This window comes from Osmerus eperlanus, chromosome 2 (genome assembly GCF_963692335.1).
Source record: "Osmerus eperlanus chromosome 2, fOsmEpe2.1, whole genome shotgun sequence".
NCBI classification, from domain to species: Eukaryota; Metazoa; Chordata; class Actinopteri; order Osmeriformes; family Osmeridae; genus Osmerus; species Osmerus eperlanus.
The window spans coordinates 908,070-928,069 of NC_085019.1; the positions used below are offsets into that span (position 1 = coordinate 908,070).

The 20,000-nt window shown below is 52.4% G+C and overlaps 2 protein-coding genes across 2 annotated transcripts in view; both read right to left on the bottom strand.

The window, feature by feature from the left end:
* Positions 1 to 13,218, bottom strand: part of llgl1 (LLGL scribble cell polarity complex component 1) — an 18,627-nt gene extending 5,409 nt beyond the window's left edge. The window contains exons 1-10 of the mRNA XM_062485679.1: positions 12,928 to 13,218; positions 10,940 to 11,037; positions 4,551 to 4,632; positions 4,268 to 4,425; positions 3,294 to 3,440; positions 1,838 to 2,000; positions 1,577 to 1,712; positions 1,432 to 1,486; positions 983 to 1,137; positions 439 to 659 (exon numbers count right to left, since the gene is read on the bottom strand). Coding sequence (XP_062341663.1) covers positions 439 to 659; positions 983 to 1,137; positions 1,432 to 1,486; positions 1,577 to 1,712; positions 1,838 to 2,000; positions 3,294 to 3,440; positions 4,268 to 4,425; positions 4,551 to 4,632; positions 10,940 to 11,037; positions 12,928 to 13,008 — 1,296 coding nt within the window. The 5' untranslated portion in view covers positions 13,009 to 13,218. The remainder of the gene's footprint in view (positions 1 to 438; positions 660 to 982; positions 1,138 to 1,431; positions 1,487 to 1,576; positions 1,713 to 1,837; positions 2,001 to 3,293; positions 3,441 to 4,267; positions 4,426 to 4,550; positions 4,633 to 10,939; positions 11,038 to 12,927) is intronic.
* Positions 13,219 to 13,867: 649 nt separating this feature from the next.
* Positions 13,868 to 20,000, bottom strand: part of myo15aa (myosin XVAa) — a 24,580-nt gene continuing 18,447 nt past the window's right edge. The window contains exons 27-42 of the mRNA XM_062478357.1: positions 19,814 to 20,000; positions 19,590 to 19,699; positions 18,617 to 18,683; positions 18,243 to 18,315; positions 17,569 to 17,642; positions 17,385 to 17,467; positions 17,136 to 17,266; positions 16,504 to 16,598; positions 16,318 to 16,395; positions 16,132 to 16,228; positions 15,820 to 15,980; positions 15,175 to 15,308; positions 14,934 to 15,067; positions 14,461 to 14,594; positions 14,232 to 14,372; positions 13,868 to 14,152 (exon numbers count right to left, since the gene is read on the bottom strand). The exon at positions 19,814 to 20,000 is cut by the window's right edge and continues 22 nt beyond it. Of these exons, the coding sequence (XP_062334341.1) occupies positions 14,051 to 14,152; positions 14,232 to 14,372; positions 14,461 to 14,594; positions 14,934 to 15,067; positions 15,175 to 15,308; positions 15,820 to 15,980; positions 16,132 to 16,228; positions 16,318 to 16,395; positions 16,504 to 16,598; positions 17,136 to 17,266; positions 17,385 to 17,467; positions 17,569 to 17,642; positions 18,243 to 18,315; positions 18,617 to 18,683; positions 19,590 to 19,699; positions 19,814 to 20,000 (1,801 nt within the window). The 3' untranslated portion in view covers positions 13,868 to 14,050. The remainder of the gene's footprint in view (positions 14,153 to 14,231; positions 14,373 to 14,460; positions 14,595 to 14,933; positions 15,068 to 15,174; positions 15,309 to 15,819; positions 15,981 to 16,131; positions 16,229 to 16,317; positions 16,396 to 16,503; positions 16,599 to 17,135; positions 17,267 to 17,384; positions 17,468 to 17,568; positions 17,643 to 18,242; positions 18,316 to 18,616; positions 18,684 to 19,589; positions 19,700 to 19,813) is intronic.

Sequence of the window (20,000 nt, forward strand, 5' to 3'; positions counted from 1 at the left end):
AACCTACTCTAGATTTAAACACCCTACTAGATTGTGATCCACGCACACAGAGCTGAGCCTTCTCTCTGCTGTGGTGCCAACCCTACGCAGGCAGACATGAGTGATGAACCAGAGTGCCAGCTGTGAAATCTGTGTGTGTGTGTGTGTCCTGAAGGTCCACGCTGGCACTGATCAAACTGCTGGTCTTGGCTGTAGCCTGCACCTGCTTTTAAAGATAACTGCTGCTCATATCTAACACTGTCTGCCCTGAAGCTAGCCAACACATGCTAGGCTAACACACTCACCAGTCTCTGAAGCTAGCCAACACATGCTAGGCTAACACACTCACCAGTCTCTGAAGCTAGCCAACACATGCTAGGCTAACACACTCACCAGTCTCTGAAGCTAGCCAACACATGCTAGGCTATGCAAAGCTAACAAACGAGCCTCTTGTTTTACCCTGTGTGTGTGCTGCTGGTGGCTCTGGCTCCTGCCGGCGCGGGACAGCCGCTCCCAGAGCTTGGGCGGCACGGCGGACACGTGGCAGGAGCAGGTGATGGCGGAGGAGTGGAGCGGGGCCAGGTAGGGCGTGGGCAGGGAGGGCCAGCCGCTGGTCTGCAGGTCCACCACCACCAGCTCCTCCTCCAGCAGCACCACCACAGCAGACGGTTCGTCGTACTCTGCAGAGAACAGGCAGCAGGAGGACACAAGCATCACTGGAGTGTGTGTGAGTGTGTGTGTGAGTGTGTCGCCGTTGTTGTTCTAGTCCATACAGTGCATGACAAAGACGTGTGTGCTAGCTTTACATTTAGTCATTTAGCAGACGCTCTTATCCAGAGCAACTTACAGTAAGTACAGGGACATTTCCCCCTGAGGCAAGTAGGGTGAAGTGCCTTGCCCAAGGACACAACGTCATTTGATATTTACATTTAATAGCCCGACTCCCCTCAGCCATCTGACCCCCTCTGTGTATGTGTGTGCGTGAGCTGTGTGTGTGTCTCACCCTTGTCCTGGTCCTCGCAGTGCACGGTGAAGAAGTCGATGACTCTGGAGGTGAAGTCCAGCGTGACGTGTCGCCGGTCCTGCTGGACGGTCAGGCAGTGGCGGTCTCCGTAGCTGGCCCTGGGCATGCCCCCGCTGTAGAGCAGCACCGGAGACCTGAGAGGGGGGGGGGGAGAGAGAGAGGCGGTAAGCAACACAGGCGAGGGTTTGATTTGCAGCTATGTGGGGTGATATGAGACGCAGCCAGAGGTGTGCAGGTGTGATGAGGTCATCAGGTGTGATGAGGTCATCAGGTGTGATGAGGTCATGAGGTGTGCAGGTGTGATGAGGTCATCAGGTGTGATGAGGTCATGAGGTGTGCAGGTGTGATGAGGTCATCAGGTGTGATGAGGTCATCAGGTGTGATGAGGTCATGAGGCGTGCAGGTCTACGTTGACCTCAGGTTCTCACCCAGACGGAGAGGTCCTCCACAGAATCTTGTTGATGGCTTTACATGGGAACGGACCTGAGACAAGAGACAGCAACACTGTTCAGGAGCTGCAAATACAAGCACTGGTGCTTCCAGTACGGTGTGTGGTGTGTGTGTATTTCTCACCATATGGGATAGTAGAGGACACGGGCTGCTGAGTGCAGGAGTTGCCGCTGGCAACAGCCCACACAGAGTATCCCCCATCGCTATGGGAACTGACGAAGGAGTTACCGGAACGTTCCCACACCAGGCTTTCCAGCTGCTGCAGGGGGCACACACACACACCACACACACACGTCAGTTCATACAACCTCTATTCCATGTGTAGGCCATATTCAGTGAGAGCTCATGTGCAATCAAGGACTAATCCAGAGTGTAGCTGCTCACCTGCTTGCCCAGAAAGACATGGTCGGCATGGCGATTGCTCAAGTCCCATAGGACAACCAGACCTCGGCTGTAGCCAATCAGAATCTTCCCCGGCTGCTGGGGGTGTTCCTGCAGAGATTCCACCGGTCCCAGAGACTTGCCACACCTGTAGTCCTCAGGAACACTGGAGAACAACATTACCCATAAGACATCTGGAAATGCTTTATCTACTACGACATGAAGTTATTGTAAACAAGCCATGGATAAGCAGGAGGAGACCCAAAATAAGTGTAAACAAACATCTCTGATGATAGTGAACTGCTGTGCTGTGCATCCAATCCAGACATTCCTGAGAGGAGAGATGGAATGTGGAACACACCCTCATGTCAGGGAACTCATCACAGCAGGGGAGAGAGAGAGAGAGAGCGAGAGAGAGAGCGAGAGAGCGAGAGAGAGAGCGAGAGAGAGAGCGAGAGAGAGAGAGAGCGAGAGAGAGAGCGAGAGAGAGCGAGAGAGAGAGAGAGAGAGAGGGAGAGAGAGAGAGAGCGATAGCGGAAAGTGCAGTTTTGGGTACTTTGCTGCAGATGAGGTGGAACAGGTCAAAACTCCCCCAGCACACACACACACACTTCAGACTGGCTCAGGCCTACGAAGAGGATTCTGTCCGGAACCAGAGAGGCAGAAACATTCCCAACAAAGCATTCCATTGTCCTCGCGTCTCTCCCGGGGTATTTTTAGGAATTCCAGTATCCTGCTGCAGTCCCAGTGATGAGTCTGTTTGTGTGTGTGTGTGTGTGAGTGAGTGAGAGAGCATGTGTGTGTTTCAGCTTAAATTCCTCCCAACCGGAACATCAGTTTGGCAGACGACACAAAGCTTCCCTGTCCGTGCCCCGCCCCCCCCCCCCCTCGCCCCCCAGCCCGCCCCCCCTGCCCCGGTCCCCCCGCCAGGCCAGCGAGGGCCCTGCTCCTGCTGCTCCTCTCCACCCTGCCTGGGACAGCAGAGCCCTGCTTCTAGAACCCTCACCCCCCTGGGTCAGCTTCTAGAACCCTCACCCCCCTGGGTCAGCTTCTAGAACCCTCACCCCTGGGTCAGCTTCTAGAACCCTCACCCCCCTGGGTCAGCTTCTAGAACCCTCACCCCCCTGGGTCAGCTTCTAGAACCCTCACCCCTGGGTCAGCTTCTAGAACCCTCACCCCTGGGTCAGCTTCTAGAACCCTCACCCCTGGGTCAGCTTCTAGAACCCTCACCCCTGGGTCAGCTTCTAGAACCCTCACCCCTGGGTCAGCTTCTAGAACCCTCACCCCTGGGTCAGCTTCTAGAACCCTCACCCCCCTGGGTCAGCTTCTAGAACCCTCACCCCTGGGTCAGCTTCTAGAACCCTCACCCCTGGGTCAGCTTCTAGAACCCTCACCCCTGGGTCAGCTTCTAGAACACACCACCCAGGTTATCCAGCATCCTCTGCCGACTGTAACTCACCTCTGCATGACCTGGTCCTGGAGCAGAGATTGGTTGTCCCGCAGCGAGAGGTGTGGAAGATCAAGGAAGTACACACCCCCTCCCTCGGTACCGACACACAGCAGGTCACATGACCTCAGCATCAGGAGGACTGTAACTCTGGTGGCACTGGAGACAGCGTGAGAGAGAGAGAGGTCAAAGGAGAAAGAAATCAGTGTTTCCATGAAGACCAGACTGAGGGAGAGATGAGGGGATAAGGGAGGGATGAGGGGATGAGGGAGGGATGAGGGGATAAGGAAGGGATGAGGTAGGGATGAGGGGATGAGGAAGGGATGAGGGGATGAGGAAGGGATGAGGGGATAAGGGAGGGATGAGGGGATGAGGGAGGGATGAGGGATGAGGGAGGGATGAGGGGATGAGGGAGGGATGAGGGGATGAGGTAGGGATGAGGGAGGGATGAGGGGATGAGGTAGGGATGAGGGAGGGATGAGGGAGGGATGAGGGGATGAGGTAGGGATGAGGGAGGGATGAGGGGATGAGGTAGGGATGAGGTAGGGATGAGGGGATGAGGTAGGGATGAGGGGATGAGGGAGGGATGAGGGAGGGATGAGGGGATGAGGTGATGAGGGAGGGATGAGGGGATGAGGTAGGGATGAGGGGATGAGGTAGGGATGAGGTAGGGATGAGGGGATGAGGGAGGGATGAGGGGATGAGGGGATGAGGGAGGGATGGATGGAGGGATGAGGGAGGGATGAGGGATGAGGGAGGGATGAGGGGATGAGGGAGGGATGAGGGGATGAGGGAGGGATGAGGGGATGAGGGAGAGATGAGGGGATGAGGTAGGGATGAGGGAGGGATGAGGGGATGAGGTAGGGATGAGGGGATGAGGTAGGGATGAGGGAGGGATGAGGGGATGAGGGAGGGATGAGGGGATGAGGGAGGGATGAGGGAGGGATGAGGGGATGAGGGAGGGATGAGGGAGGGATGAGTGCTACCTGCAGCTCTCCAGTCCAGGCCTGCCTGGTGGGCTGTAGCTCCGCACCTCCTCCAGGTAGACCACGCCCTCTCTCCTGGCTCCTCCCCCCTCCCTCGGACCAGCGCTGAGCTCCCACAGGTGCAGTGTGTTGTCATCAAGCAGAGACAGCAGCCGTCCCTATCACAGGAGAGCAGGGCACACAGTGATGACGTCATCTTTGACGACCCAGAACACACCACACGCAGCCAACATCCTTCCTGTCCTGCACATGAAGGAGCCTCAGGAAGTGACATCAGTCTTACCTGTCCATACAGGAAGTGAATCTGCGTGACGGCGGCTGTGTCTTGGTGCAGTCCGGTGAACTCAACACCTGGAACTCCATATCTAGTGGGCCGTCAAGGAAACACACACGCACACGCAGTACCCCCCCAACACACAGAACACATCCATTCTTTGTACACAAACACAAAATGTATAAACATGTCATGGACCTTTCTGCAAACACACACACACACACACACACACACAGAGCATCTGTGGGGATCATCAGGCCTCGTAACCTCCATCACAGGCACAGATCCAGCCAGCTCAGGGCGTACGAACAACCAGGGTTACAAGTAAACATCAAACCCTGCTGGAGTGAGAATCCCGATGGAGGGAGAGAGTGGAGATGGAGGAGAGGGAGAGAGTGATGAAGAGAGAGAGGGAGGGCGAGAGAGTGATGAAGAGAGAGAGCGAGGGCGAGAGAGAGAGAGTGATGAAGAGAGAGAGAGAGGTCGAGAGAGGGCGAATCAGGCAGTTTATTATGAGGGTTAATAACATGTTGTAAACAGACTGGCACACTGGTGCCACGCTTACAGTGATTAAAAAACCCAGATGATGCAAGCTCTTTCTGAGTCTAAAACCTTGTGTGTGTGTCTGTCTGTGTGTGTGTGTACACAAAAGTAATCTGCAAACACAGTACAGATCCTCGCTGTGTGGAGAGAAGAGAAATTAAAGGAAAGGAAAGAAAGAGGCAAGAAGCATAAAAATAAGAGATGCCATGCTCTAAATACATTAAACACACTATGCTGGACTAGAACTCTCTTACACACAGACACACTCACACCATCATCACTCCTCCACACACACTGTTACCGTTCTTCCAAACACACGTGAAGGGTCCAAGGAGTGGAGGCTGACCCAGGGGAAAGTTTAACTGAAATTCCTCAGCGATGTCACTTCCTGTTCCCAGGTTCCCAAAATCTCAGACAGAGCAGGGAGGGGTGATGAAAGAAGTGTGTGAGTGTGTGTGTGTGTGGTTACAGAAGGTTCATGGCCCTTTTATCACACACATTGCTGCAGAGGAGTGAATGGGAGACAGAAGGAGGAAAGGCAAATGATGAAGAAAAGCAGTTTGATGGAGGGAGAGAGAGAAGAGGCAGAGGAGAAAAGAGAGGCAGGAGGAGAGGCAGGGGGAGAGGCAGGAGGAGAGGCAGGGGGAGAATGGCTCCATCACTAACTCAGGCAGAGAGGCAGGAGGAGAGGCAGGAGGAGAGGCAGGGGGAGAGGAGGGGTGGGGCACTAACGACAGAGTACAGCTCTAGACTGACACAGAAGCAGTACTCTAGTTGATCTAACCCTATAGTAACCCTGCAGATCCTCCCTCCTTTCTCTGCAGGTTCCTCTCCCTGCCCCTCCTTACCCCTCTCTCACCCCTCCTTACCCCTCCCTGCCCCTCCTTACCCCTCTCTCACCCTCCCTACCCCTCTCTCACCCCTCCTTACCCCTCTCTCACCCCTCCTTACCCCTCTCTCACCCCTCTCTCACCCCTCCCTACCCCTCTCTCACCCCTCCTTACCCCTCTCCTGCCCCTCCTTACCCCTCTCTCACCCCTCTCTTACCCTCCCTACCCCTCCCTACCCCTCTCTCACCCCTCCTTACCCCTCTCACCCCTCCTTACCCCTCTCTCACCCCTCCTTACCCTCTCGCTGCCCCTCCCTACCCCTCTCTCACCCCTCCCTACCCCTCTCTCACCCCTCCTTACCCCTCTCTCACCCCTCCCTACCCCTCTCTCACCCTCCTTACCTCCCTACCCCTCTCTCACCCCTCCTTACCCCTCTCTCACCCCTCCTTACCTCCCTACCCCTCTCTCACCCCTCCCTACCCCTCTCACCCCTCCTTACCCCTCTCCCTGCCCCTCCTTACCCTCTCTCACCCCTCCTTACCTCCCTACCTCTCTCTCACCCCTCCTACCTCTCTCACCCCTCCCTACCTCTCTCTCACCCCTCCTTACCTCCCTACCCCTCTCTCACCCCTCTCTCACCCCTCCTTACCCTCTCTCTCACCCCTCCTTACCTCTCTCACCCCTCCTTACCTCCCTACCCCTCTCTCACCCCTCCCTACCCCTCTCTCACCCCTCTCACCCCTCCTTACCCCTCTCCCTGCCCCTCCTTACCCCTCTCTCACCCCTCCTTACCTCCCTACCTCTCTCTCACCCCTCCCTACCTCCCTACCTCTCTCACCCCTCCCTACCTCTCTCTCACCCCTCCTTACCTCCCTACCCCTCTCTCACCCCTCTCTCACCCCTCTCACCCCTCTCACCCCTCCTTACCCCTCTCTCACCCCTCCTTACCCCTCTCGCTGCCCCTCCCTACCCCTCTCACCCCTCCCTACCCCTCTCTCACCCCTCCTTACCCCTCTCTCACCCCTCCTTACCTCTCTCACCCCTCTCTCACTCCTCCTTACCTCCCTACCCCTCTCTCACCCCTCCTTACCCCTCTCCCTGCCCCTCCTTACCCCTCTCTCACCTCTCTCACCCCTCCTTACCTCCCTACCCCTCTCTCACCCCTCCTTACCCCTCTCTCACCCCTCCTTACCCCTCTCTCACCCCTCCTTACCTCCCTACCCCTCTCTCACCCCTCCTTACCTCCCTACCCCTCTCTCACCCCTCCTTACCTCCTTACCCCTCTCTCACTCTACCCCTTGCCTGCCACTAATGAGTGATCGGGTTCGACAACAGTAACTAACTAAAAACTGTACTACACACATGGTACTAGAGAACTAGAACTTGACAAGTTCTAAGTATCAAACTATAGGCCTACTTATCTGCAACAAGTACAATGTCCATCTACAGTAACTTGCCTGTAATCACACACACGCACACACACACACGCCCTGTTTGTCAGTGCTGCAGTGTGATTGTCCGGTGATGCGTGGGGGGGAGCGTTAGCAGGGATAAAGCGATTTCACGGTCTGAATACAGACAAACAGACGGCATTGTCCTGCACTCTGACACAGAGACAACAGCCACGCACGTCCACAAGCACACTGACAGAGGAGAGGAACTGAGGAGAGAGAGGAGGAAGGAGAGAGGAGGAAGGAGAGAGAGAAGGAGGAAGGAGAGAGAGGAGGAGGAAGGAGAGAGGTTATTAGGTTATCAGACTGAAGAACAGCGCAGAGTTCACATAAAAGTTCTCTACACAAACACAGACAAGCAGACACACGTTGACGTCACACACACACAAGATCTCTGCCTCACTGACATGGCAGTCAAGGTAAACAGCCACAACTTTTAAAATATGAACCGCTCTCCCACACACACTCGGCACTGACGGCCCAGTGCCTGGTGGACACAGCCGGCCTGACGGCCCAGTGCCTGGTGGACACAGCCGGCCTGACGGCCCAGTGCCTGGTGGACACAGCCGGCCTGACGGCCCAGTGCCTGGTGGACACAGCCGGCCTGACGGCCCAGTGCCTGGTGGACACAGCCGGCCTGACGGCCCAGTGCCTGGTGGACACAGCCGGCCTGACGGCCCAGTGCCTGGTGGACACAGCCGGCCTGACGGCCCAGTGCCTGGTGGACACAGCCGGCCTGACAGCTTCCTCCTGGGTGTCCAGTCAGACCACACACCTTCCAGCCCATTCAGGCGCCAGCACCCCCTCTACCAACCCCTCTACCCTGACAACAATAGACCACTCAGCTCAGAGCAACAGGAGTGTGTGTGTGTGTGTGTTTTGGTAGGTTGAAGGAGGGGGGTGTCTGTCATGGGTAAATGGGGGAGGGCTAAATGGGTTTACAGGGCAGAGTGAAGAGGGTGATGGAAGAGAGAAAAAGGAGAAAGAGGGGGGAGAAGGGGAGAGAGAGTGAAGGTAAGGGAGAGAAGAGGGGAAGGGAGGGGGAGAGATTTAAAGCTCCAGTGGTGAGCCGGTGTGGCGCCTTACAGAATAATAATGACGAAAGAAGAAGAAAGAGAAAGAAGTGGAGGTTGAGAAAAAAACTGAAGAGGAAGTTAAGAGAGGGTGATGAGAAGAAAGAGAGAGGGGGGAGGGAGGGAGGAGGAGGAGGGGGGGAGGAGGAGGAGGAGGGGGGAGGGGAGGGAGGGAGAGGAGGGGGAGGAGGGGGGAGGGAGGAGGAGGAGGGGGGGAGGGAGGGGAGGAGGAGGGGGAGGGAGGGAGGAGGAGGGGGAGGGAGGATTAAAACCACTTGTGTTACTTCAGCTGCTTCTCATTAGACTAACACAGAAGAGGACACATCAGAACCATCAACTAAAAACTGCTTCACAAAGAGCTGGGAGAACTAGGCCGCTCACCGCAGAACACATCAGAACATCAGAACATCAACAAGATGGTTCTAACCGGAGGGGGAGGAGGAGAGGATTAAGGAAGAAAAAGCTGAGGAATGAGAACGGGGGGAAAAAGGGAGGGTGGGTGGGAGGAGTTAAGGGAAGAGAAAGACGGGATGATGGGAGGTGTAAGTAGGGAGGGGAGGGTGAGGGTGACAGCTGTGTGTAACAGTCGTTAGTAGCGGTGAAACTGGGAGATGAAAGCCAGTGGCGTGGGAGAGTCAATATTTGTCTGTACTCAGACACCACCCAACACCCTCTTCTACACCTTAACACCCCTCTACACCGTAACACCCCACCACACCGTGACTGTGTTACAGCATCTTTCTGCTAATTCAACTGTCCTGTTACAGCTAACTAGCTTGAAGCTAGCACGGGCCAACTAGCTTACAGCTAGCACGGCTAACTAGCTTAAAGCTAGCACAGCTAACTAGCTAGCATGGGTTAGCTAAGCGCAAACCCCGCCTTAGAGCAAGACTGCTCAGTTACCTACATGCTATGCTAACAGGCTACACTTGTCTCATACCCCAGTATGAGAACAATCATGATCACCAGCCATGTAGCTCTGAGACCTGCTGCTCTGGTAGCCGTGGAAACACTTTTCAAAAGCTGCCATTATTAAGATGAGGCAACAAAAGGTCGTAGATCTCTCTCTCTTTCTCTCACACGCACGCACGCACGCACGCACGCACACACACACACACACACACACACACACAGGGTTAACCAAGGGCAACATGCATTCCACAAGAACAGACAGACTCCCCATGTCTCCCACCCATCCACACATGCTTTCAACACACGCACACACACGTCTGTACTCTCATTACTGTGCTTCACCACACTGTCCCTTTGCAGAGCCCCAGCCTGTGGTTGGAGCAGAGACTCTGGGTGTAATCTGACCCAGTCTTCATAAACACAGAGGGAGAGAGGGTGAGAGAGAGGGGGAGGGTGAGAGAGAGAGTGAGAGAGTGAGTGAGTGAGTGAGTGAGAGAGAGAGAGAGAATGAGTGAGGGAGGGAGAGAGAGAGCTGGATGACAGGATGACAGACGGACTGTGACACACATGGTTTTAGGACTGAGGCAGAAATGGAAACAAGAATGTGTGTCAGTTATGAGGAACAGTCTCCATTCTCGCTTCCTCTACCTGGTCAGCTGCCCTGACCAGCCTGTCTGACCACGGTTCCATGGTGATCACAGCGACAAGGTTTCCATGGTGATCACAGCGACAGGGTGTCCGAGGGTACAGGAGATGTGTGGTGCCAAGAGGAGTGACGAGAGATACGTCACAGGCTTTCACAGGGACTGGAATTGTCTCCCCTTCCATCTCCCTTCCTCTCTCATCTTATCCTTCCTCCCTTATCTCCCCTCCCTCCCTCCCTCATCTCCCTCCCTCCCTCCCTCATCTCCCTCCCTCCCTCCCTCCCTCTCCGGAGCTGTGGCTGGCACTACCAGTCTCCCTCCTCAACAGCGACTCAAAGAACTGATTCTCATCCAGGCTACACAGATGCCCTAGTGCACATGCACACAACAAATGAACAGTTACAACACACACACACACACACACACACACACAACACATGTAGATGACATCAAATCTATGATTAGCAAGAGAGGCTGTCTGCAGATGACTGCAAACACTAGAGCTCTTCTGCTGCTTGATCAATACAACATGAGGTGAAACAGAACTGTACTGCTACGTAGGGCTCTAACTGACACAGTACTGCACAACTGTTTGGTGCAGGGTTGGTGATGACACCTTCATAGCAAAACACACCCACACTGAGGAGAGAGGCTAGTCACACACACACGAGAGGAGACCGCTACTAGCACAGACTGCACCTCAGATCGGGCCACATCACTGACTGTAGAACATTTCCAAGGTTCATCTGTCTTCCACAATGAACTTGCACACAAACACACTTCCCACAGCTAGATAACACAGTCAACATAAGTCAAAAGGAAAAACAGACACTCAGCTGGGAGAGAAGCAGTTGGGTTAGACAGACAGCCAGACAGGCAGGCAGACAGACAGACATACAGACAGAGAGACAGGCAGGCAGTAGAAGGGAGATGGCAGAAGGATACACCTTGATGGCTCCTGACTTGGTCCCAATGGCCATAAGCTGGAGTTTGGGGTCGTAGGCCAGAGCACTGGGCTGGTTGGGAAAACCATGTTCCACCGTCTGAGAGAGAGACACACACAATCAGGACTGAAACATTTAAGATTCCTTCTTGGAGCGCATATCTGAATCTGTTCATGTATTTTTGGGTGTGCCTCTGATTGTGTCTGGGTTTGAGTGTGTTCGTCTCTGGGATGTAAGCGTGCGAGTGGGTCTGTGTTTGAGTGTCTGGGTTTGAGTGTGTGTGTATCCCAGCCCGTGTTGAAAAAAACATCAACATGGGAGGATCCCATTAGAAATGGTTTCACAGTTTAACGGGTGTTTTACCAGGCCTTGTTAAGACTCTTTGTTTCCGGCCTCTGCTGCAGGCCTGTGCTACCACAGAACTGGAGGAACATGAAAGAACTGCAACCACAACAATAAAAACATCTCCTTCTGTGCGTGTGTGTGTGTGTGTGTGTGTGTATATAAGTGTGTCTGTGTGTGAACAAGAGATCAGAAAGGAAGCCACAAGGTGTGAAAACAGGGTTTCTAACACCTTCAAGAAGTCTCTTTTAACCCTTGTGTTATCTTCGGGTCATTCTGACCCATCAGTCATTGTGACCCACCGTCGTATTGCGACAAATTTACCTCATACAAAAACAAAGTGAAGCATTTTCTTTTAACTGTCGGGCTGTCTCAGACCCCCCACATTGGAATGGTTAAAAGAAAATTATTTGTATTTGTTTTTGTATTGGGTAAAATTGGGTAAACACAACGATGGTTCGTTATGAACCTTTGGGTCATGTGACCCGAAGGCAGCACGAGGGTTAAACCATGTGTGCACTTACTGGAGCACACGTGCCCACGTACAGTGACGTCTGCCAATTTGTACAGACCACCTCTGTGACAGTGAGCCCTACTGCCAACCCATGCTGCTTTGGAGAGGAGACGGGAAGTGTGTGTGTGTAGCCTGCGTCTCTGAAAGGTGTGCGTGTTCGGTGGGTTACTGTCACAGTGCCATGAAGAGTCCATGGCCTTTGGACTCACAATGACGTCCTTCAACTCTCCTGCCATTGCAAATCAGCTAGTGCCATCTAATTCACAACCCCCTCTCTGCAAACAAACGGACCAACGGATCTCACCTCCATGTGCATACGGAACTTCGGAGTCGAGGGATAACCGTGCCGATTTAAAGGCACAAATCGGTATTTTGTCTAAAAGTCCGTTAACTACGATCAGTAACGTAGCCTACTCGACTCGGGGTTAACGTCCCCCACTTCCCCCGCAACGGCAGCGGTCCCGACAAGCCCTACTTTACCAGTTCAGAATCAAATTAAGACTTCACAGAATACTCGTCTACTTGAGCGATTGTTAGCTAGCTGTAGTAGCCAGTAGTAGGCTATATTGTTGATTATTGTATGTTTTTAAAGTCAATCCCAGTGATTTCGTTTGTTAGACTGTTCCCAAAACCACGAAATTATCATTTCAGTGGTCAAACTTAAACACATTCCATTCACACTGCACTGCGAACCAGACTATTTAAAAACCCAACATATTTCATTCAGCCACAAAAGTGGCATGGGTAAATCTGCAAATGGTTTTAAGATAACTACCTTCATTACACGTCTAGATGTAGATTAGAGGATAACTTTGTTATTGTTTAGTTTGAGAAGGCCTGTTGTTGGACGTAGGCTCCGCCTCGAAAACAATAGTGGATATTCTATTTAGCAACCTCTCTCAAGACCCATCAACATAGTCTTTGCTGCGTGTTCTGTTCGGAAAAATAGCAACTGGAGGATGGGCTGCAGAACGGTGGCTTCGGTCTGGATTAAGACTCGTCTTAATTTCTGCTGCCTGTGTTGTGCTGCAGCCCGGGTCCTGGGGATGGGTCTGCTTTGGGGGGGGGGGGAATAATTCTACTGAAGCAGCACTAGCGTTGTTGCGGTTCGGCTGTTAGCTGGCTTTTTTTACCTTGTTGAAAGCGAATAGTTCCTGTTTGATCTTCTCTCTCTGAGGATCGTTGCCCTGCCGACGAAACCTGAACTTCATCATCGTGAAGCCGGCCAGGAAGAGGTCCAGTCGGTAGAGGCGCGCCCGGAGCGGTGAATTCCTTAGCGGTTAAATCAGAGCAGGGGAAACAATGCTAGTCCATGCAGCCTGCAAGGCTGAATGCGTCGTTCTTGTGTTCTGCTCCGCAGCGATGCAGCCCTCGTCTCGCTCTGTTCGGGATCTTAACACAACTTCGGTTTACACGAACCCTGTTTGGGTTAACCAATCAGAATTGGGAAATCTGTGACCAATGTACTAAATCACACCCACAGAACGAGCGCACCATCAAAATGCGGATTCGGTTTGCCGGATTTATAGCGCCGCCTGGCGCGGCGATGGATGGCATTTTTCTGTGTGTGTCAAGACGCGCAAACTCCTCCTGTTGTGCAGCCGGTTTTACAAATGGACGGATGCCGCTGTGGCCTAAAACTCTACACGAATAAATCTCAAAACAAGTAAGATACAATTATAAGGTGACAATTTTGCCCTCAAAAACATTACCCACACAAAAATGGTAGTATCATAAACGTTTATAATTTGTCCAACAATAAAATCATGAAACAATTCAAAAATATTCATAAATCTTGATTCAAAAACAATACATTTAAAATCTGAACACACAAAAATACATTTGTAATAAACATCAATATTATTTATCTGTATTTAGTGCAAATATAGTTGTAGAGAGCATAGATTTTTTAGAGCTAGATAAGAATAATGGCTTACCAGGTTTTCAGATTTCAGGCACAAGAATACCCTGTATGGTATCTCTTAATGTGACTTGTTGGACTATACATTCATGTCCTACTACACCCTGGTCTCTCCAACACCCCCTCTACCCCTCCACCCCTGGTCTCTCCAACACCCCCTCTACCCCTCCACCCCTGGTCTCTCCAAAACCACCACAGGCCCAGGGTGACAGTACAGTTTGTTGTTAATTCTACAGACACAACATTGTGGTATGATCTATAAAAAAAATTATATTTCTTAAACAGAGGTAGATGTAATTACCACAGTTGGTGCTGTTCCTGTGTGTGTGTGTGCGTTATAGTAAAGTGATTTCGCTGGGTGGCAAAGTGAGTCTCTTCTCCCGGACAGACAGCATGCTCTCCATATGCATGGCAACGACACGACACAACTCCAAACCCTACACACACACACACACACACCGTTACAATGTGCACACATAACATATACAAATGAGAATGTCCGTGCCGCACACCCACCTGCTCCAGCTGTAGCTGGGTGATGCGCTGACTCAGCAGGTCTCCTATCAGGAACTCTACGTAGGGGTAGCTTGACCCGGACGTAGGCCTCTGGGTACGGGTGGACTGCACCTCCTTCAGGGGGAAACGAACCATGGCCTCCTGCGCACACACGCACACAAGATGTTGTGTCATAAAACAGAACTGTGTGTGCTGTTTGAACCCTAACTGGGCTACACGCCAGACATACATGTGTGTCCTTGTTCAGGAAGTGCAGTCCGTTCTGATTGACAGCCAGGATGCAGGGGGAGTGGAAGGAGGAGGAGCTGCTGCTCTGGATGTAGAAGAAGGAGGAGCCAAACATGGGGAACGCACTCACCAGCCCTGAGGACAACACACACGTTAACCATGACACACACGTTAACCATGACACACACGTTAACCATGACACACACCTTAACCATGACACACACGTTAACCATGACACACACGTTAACCATGACACACACGTTAACTATGACACACCTTAACCATGACACACACGCTAACCATGACACACACGTTAACCATGACACACATGTTAACCATGACACACACCTTAACCATGACACACACGTTAACCATGACACACACGTTAACCATGACACACACGTTAACCATGACACAAACACGTTAACCATGACGCATGTTAACCAACACACACCTTCCCCACACAGGCCTTACCTAGGAACTGTGCCCGGGCCTGGTGAGGTGTGAGAGGCTGGACCTGCTGCACGTGCTGGGTCACCATGTTGAGCCACGCCTGGGGGCCCTGTTTGCTGTAGAACTGAGGAGGAACAAACTCCTGCACCTCGCGGCTACACACACACACACACACAGTGTGTGTAGTTACGTGTGTGTGTGGATAAGTGTGTAGTTGTGTTTGTGTGTGGATAAGTGTGTAGTTGTGTGTGTGTGTTCTCACATGGTGGGCAGGTAGGCAGTGTCTTTGGCGCGGTGCTGCAGGGCGGCCAGCTTGGCCACCTGCTGAAGCTGCTGCTCGCTGGCCTTGGCCCTGGGGACCACGCTCAGCAGGGCCTTCAGGTAGTCAGGCAACACCTGCACCAGGGAGGAGGGGGGCACTGTTACCCTCCTAACGCTTGAGTACCTGGTTATAACGCATGAGTACCTGGTTATAACGCATGAGTACCTGGTTATAACGCATGAGTACCTGGTTATAACGCATGAGTACCTGGTTATAACGCATGAGTACCTGGTTATAACGCATGAGTACCTGGTTATAATGCACAAGTACCTGGTTATAATGCATGATTACCTGGGTATAACGCTTGAGTACCTGGTTATAACACAGGATTACCTGGTTATAAAGCAGGAGTACCTGGTTATAACGCATGAGTACCTGCTTATAACGCTTGAGTACCTGGTTATAACGCTTGAGTACCTGGTTATAAAGCAGGAGTACCTGGTTATAACGCATGAGTACCTGGTTATAACGCTTGAGTACCTGGTTATAACGCTTGAGTACCTGGTTATAACGCATGAGTACCTGGTTATAATGTATGAGTACCTGGTTGTAATGCATGAGTACCTGGTTATAACGCATGAGTACCTGGTTATAATGCATGGTGACGCAGAGCTCGTTGTCAAACTTGAGAAGCTGAGTCCAGATGACCCTCCTGACCCACAGGCTGTAGTTACTGTCCACAGGCTCCGCCTCCGTTGCTATGTCCAAGATGTACTCACGCTTGTTCAGGGGACGCACATTCTGACCTGTACACATACATATTTGTGTATACACACACTTATACATACACAGGTACACACACAGACATACAGGTACAAATGAACAAGCAAAGACAAACAAACACAGGCCTTCTGCCTTCCTTCCCCAGCAGGTCACATGATTGATGAGGTCACTGACCTCGGTGTGTGACCACGAAGATGGCGTACTCCTCCACGGCCTCGGGCCTGTGCACACTCATCTCATAACACAGCTCCTCGATCGCATCCATGGCAACCTGCAAATCATCACCACCACCACCATCATGGAGGTAGTCTTAGTGTGTGCGTGTGTGTACGTGGTGTGTGTGTGTGGTGAGATACTCACCGAACAGGTCTTGATCTTCAGGTGTCTCTCAATCCCGCCCGGCAACAGGAAGAGCTGTCTCTTGGAGCTCCGCCCTGCCTGTAGACCAACCAATCAAAACACAGACAGCAGAGGAATTGCATCACATCCATACTCAGGATTGGCGGAGGCGGCCCCGGAGCAGTGCTGTGATAGGTGGCGACTAACCAGCATGGCCTTGATCTCCATGCTGTTGGGGTATACCACACGGCCGCTGTACTGCAGCGTCCTTCTCAGGTTCTGCTCACACGCCTTGGCTATGCCTGTCAATCACCAACACCAGCCAATCACAGGACAGAGGTCACTTTGCCTGTCAATCACCAACACCAGCCAATCACAGGACAGAGGTCACTATGCCTGTCAATCACCAACACCAGCCAATCACAGGACAGAGGCCACTATGCCTGTCAATCACCAACACCAGCCAATCACAGGACAGAGGTCACTATGCCTGTCAATCACCAACACCAGCCAATCACAGGACAGAGGTCATCAAGGTAGGAAGGTGTGTGAGTAGACAGGTAGGACGGAAGTGGATGGATGGATGGATGGATGGATAGATGGATGGATGGATGGATGGATAGATGGATAGATGGATAGATGGATAGATGGATAGATGGATAGATAGATGGATGGATAGATGGATGGATGGGTGGATAGATGGATGGATGGATGGATGGATGGATAGATGGATGGATGGATGGATGGATAGATGGATGGATGGATAGATGGATGGATGAATGGATAGATAGATGGATGAATCGATGGATGGATAGATGGATAGATGGATGGATATATACCCTGGAACTGCACCCCTGGGCTGGCACAGGCATCCTGCAGGAACTTGAACAGGAAGGGCTTTAGGACCTCGGAGCAGCGATGGAAGGCAGTCAGGATGTAGAGCAGCCTCCAGCCCCGCTGGCAGCTGTCCCTACACACACACACACACACGCACACACACACACGCACACAGCTTATACATACATCCCAAAACATACACACACAATTTACACACACACACACACACATAGACTATGTAAAGGTCTTACGGTTTGGTGCTGGTGTTTCCAGTGATCTGCTTCATCACCTGGCAGTAGGCCTCATCCTTCATGAGACCATGGTCTGCACTCAGCTACAACACAAACACACACACACATATATACACACACACTTGACTATAGGACTGTAGTCCAGTGCTCAGACTGGAGTTCAGAGTTGGTCAGAGTCCAGTACCTTCAGCATGGTGGAGACCAGGTCCTGTTCACTCTGCCCCTTCACTGGGTAGTCTCCCATGAACCTCATGATGGCTGAACAACAATAACAACAATAAAACAGGAACAAACACAGAAACCAGCATGTAACAGAGCTCCTTACTCAGTGCTCATGTCCCTCCCTCCCTCCCTCCCTCTCTCTCTCTCTCTCTCTCTCCCCCTCCCTCCCTCCCTCCCTCCCTCCCCCTCTCTCTCTCTCTCTCTCTCTCTCCCTCTCCCTCCCTCCCTCCCTCCCTCCCTCCCTCTCTCGCCCCCCTCCCTCTCTCCTCTCTCCTCCCTCTACCTCTCTCGCCTCCCTCTCTCCTCTTTCCTCCCTCTACCTCTCTCGCCCCCCTCCCTCTGTCCTCTTTCCTCCCTCTACCTCTCTCGCCCCCCTCCCTCTCCTCTTTCCTCCCTCTACCTCTCTCGCCCCCTTCCCTCTCTCCTCTTTCCTCCCTCTACCTCTCTCGCCCCCCTCCCTCTCTCCTTCCCTCCCTCCCTCCCTCCCTCCCTCTCTCGCCCCCCTCCCTCTCTCCTCTTTCCTCCCTCCCTCTCTCGCCTCCCTCTCTCCTCTCCTCCCTCTACCTCTCTCGCCCCCTTCCCTCTCTCCTCTTTCCTCCCTCTACCTCTCTCGCCCCCCTCTCTCTCTCCTCTCACCTATGAAGATGTCAGCTGCCACTCTGTTCATTCCTCCATCACTGAAGTCGATCAGAGACTCCTGCAGGGGACACTGGACACACCATGGTCAGGTATATAGCTCAGATTTATACATTTATATATGTAGATATGTATATATTTTTAGTTTCTAATAAAAAGTTGTAAAAAGACGATTTTCTTTTTTACAAAAAAAAGTTTCAAAAGGTTCTAAAAATATTTTTGAAAAAAGTTTCAAAAGATCAAAACAAAAAAAGTTGTGTACTTTTGCCATCTCTGGTGTACACACAGTGATGCCCAAACATCTATATTACGTAACACATGGTCATTTATACACACACACGTACACATAATAGTTAGAGGTCAAAGGTCGTCACCTTGGAGAACCTGACCATGTCTGCTGGGTCGCGAGAGTCTTTCCCTTTCTTAGACTTCTGTGGCTCACTATGGAAACACAGGTGGTCCATGGTCACAAATCAACATCACCTCGGAAAAGCTACATGATGTGTGTATGTGTAGGTATGTGTGTGTGTAGCGAGTGTGTGTGTGTAGCGAGTGTGTATGTGTGTGTGTAGCGAGTGTGTGTGTGTTTGTGTAGCGAGTGTGTATGTGTGTAGCGAGCGTGCGGGTGTAGCGAGTGTGTATGTGTGTGTGTAGCGAGTGTGCGGGTGTAGCGAGTGTGTATGTGTGTGTGTAGCGAGTGTGTATGTGTGTGTGTAGCGAGTGTGTGTGTGTGTGTGTAGCGAGTGTGTATGTGTGTGTGTAGCGAGTGTGCGGGTGTAGCGAGTGTGTGTGTGTGTGTGTAGCGAGTGTGTGTGTGTAGCAAGTGTGTATGTGTGTGTGTAGCAAGTGTGTGTGTGTAGCGAGTGTGTGTGTGTGTGTAGCGAGTGTGTGTGTGTGTGTAGCGAGTGTGTGTGTGTGTGTGTGTGTAGCGAGTGTGTGTGTGTAGCGAGTGTGTGTGTGTGTGTAGCGAGTGTGTGTGTGTAGCGAGTGTGTGTGTGTGTGTAGCGAGTGTGTGTGTGTAGCGAGTGTGTGTGTGTGTGTAGCGAGTGTGTGTGTGTGTAGCGAGTGTGTGTGTGTGTAGCGAGTGTGTGTGTGTAGCGAGTGTGTGTGTGTAGGTATGTGTGTGTGTAGCGAGTGTGTATGTGTGTGTGTAGCGAGTGTGTGTGTGTAGCGAGTGTGTATGTGTGTGTGTAGCGAGTGTGTGTGTGTAGCGAGTGTGTGTGTGTGTAGCGAGTGTGTGTGTGTAGCGAGTGTGTGTGTGTGTGTGTGTAGTGAGTGTGTGTGTGTAGCGAGTGTGTGTGTGTGTGTGTGTAGCGAGTGTGTGTGTGTAGCGAGTGTGTGTGTGACCTCCTCTGTCTCTGGGCCTCTCTGAAGTACTTCCTGGCAAACTCAGCCATGTGGTACTGGCTGCCATGCAGTGGCAGCTCCTCCAGGTCCCCGTACGCATCACGCGCCATCTGACACACACACACACACGATGTACACACACAGATCAACACACACACACACACACCTGCCTGTGAGCAGAGTGTGTGTGGTGTTCCTGCTCGGTGTAACAGGAAGTCCTCCGCTCTCACCTCAGTGGAGCGATCCAACTCCTGAGCCACAGTCGCTGAGCCCATCGCCACGGCGATGGCGGCGGAGGCGGCGACTCGCCCCTGTCTGTCGCGAGGCTCCGCCCTCTCAGCTGGCAGAACCAGGAAGTCTGGAGCAGCCACCGGACGGACGTACTCTGCTGGAAACACCCCCCAGCGCCCA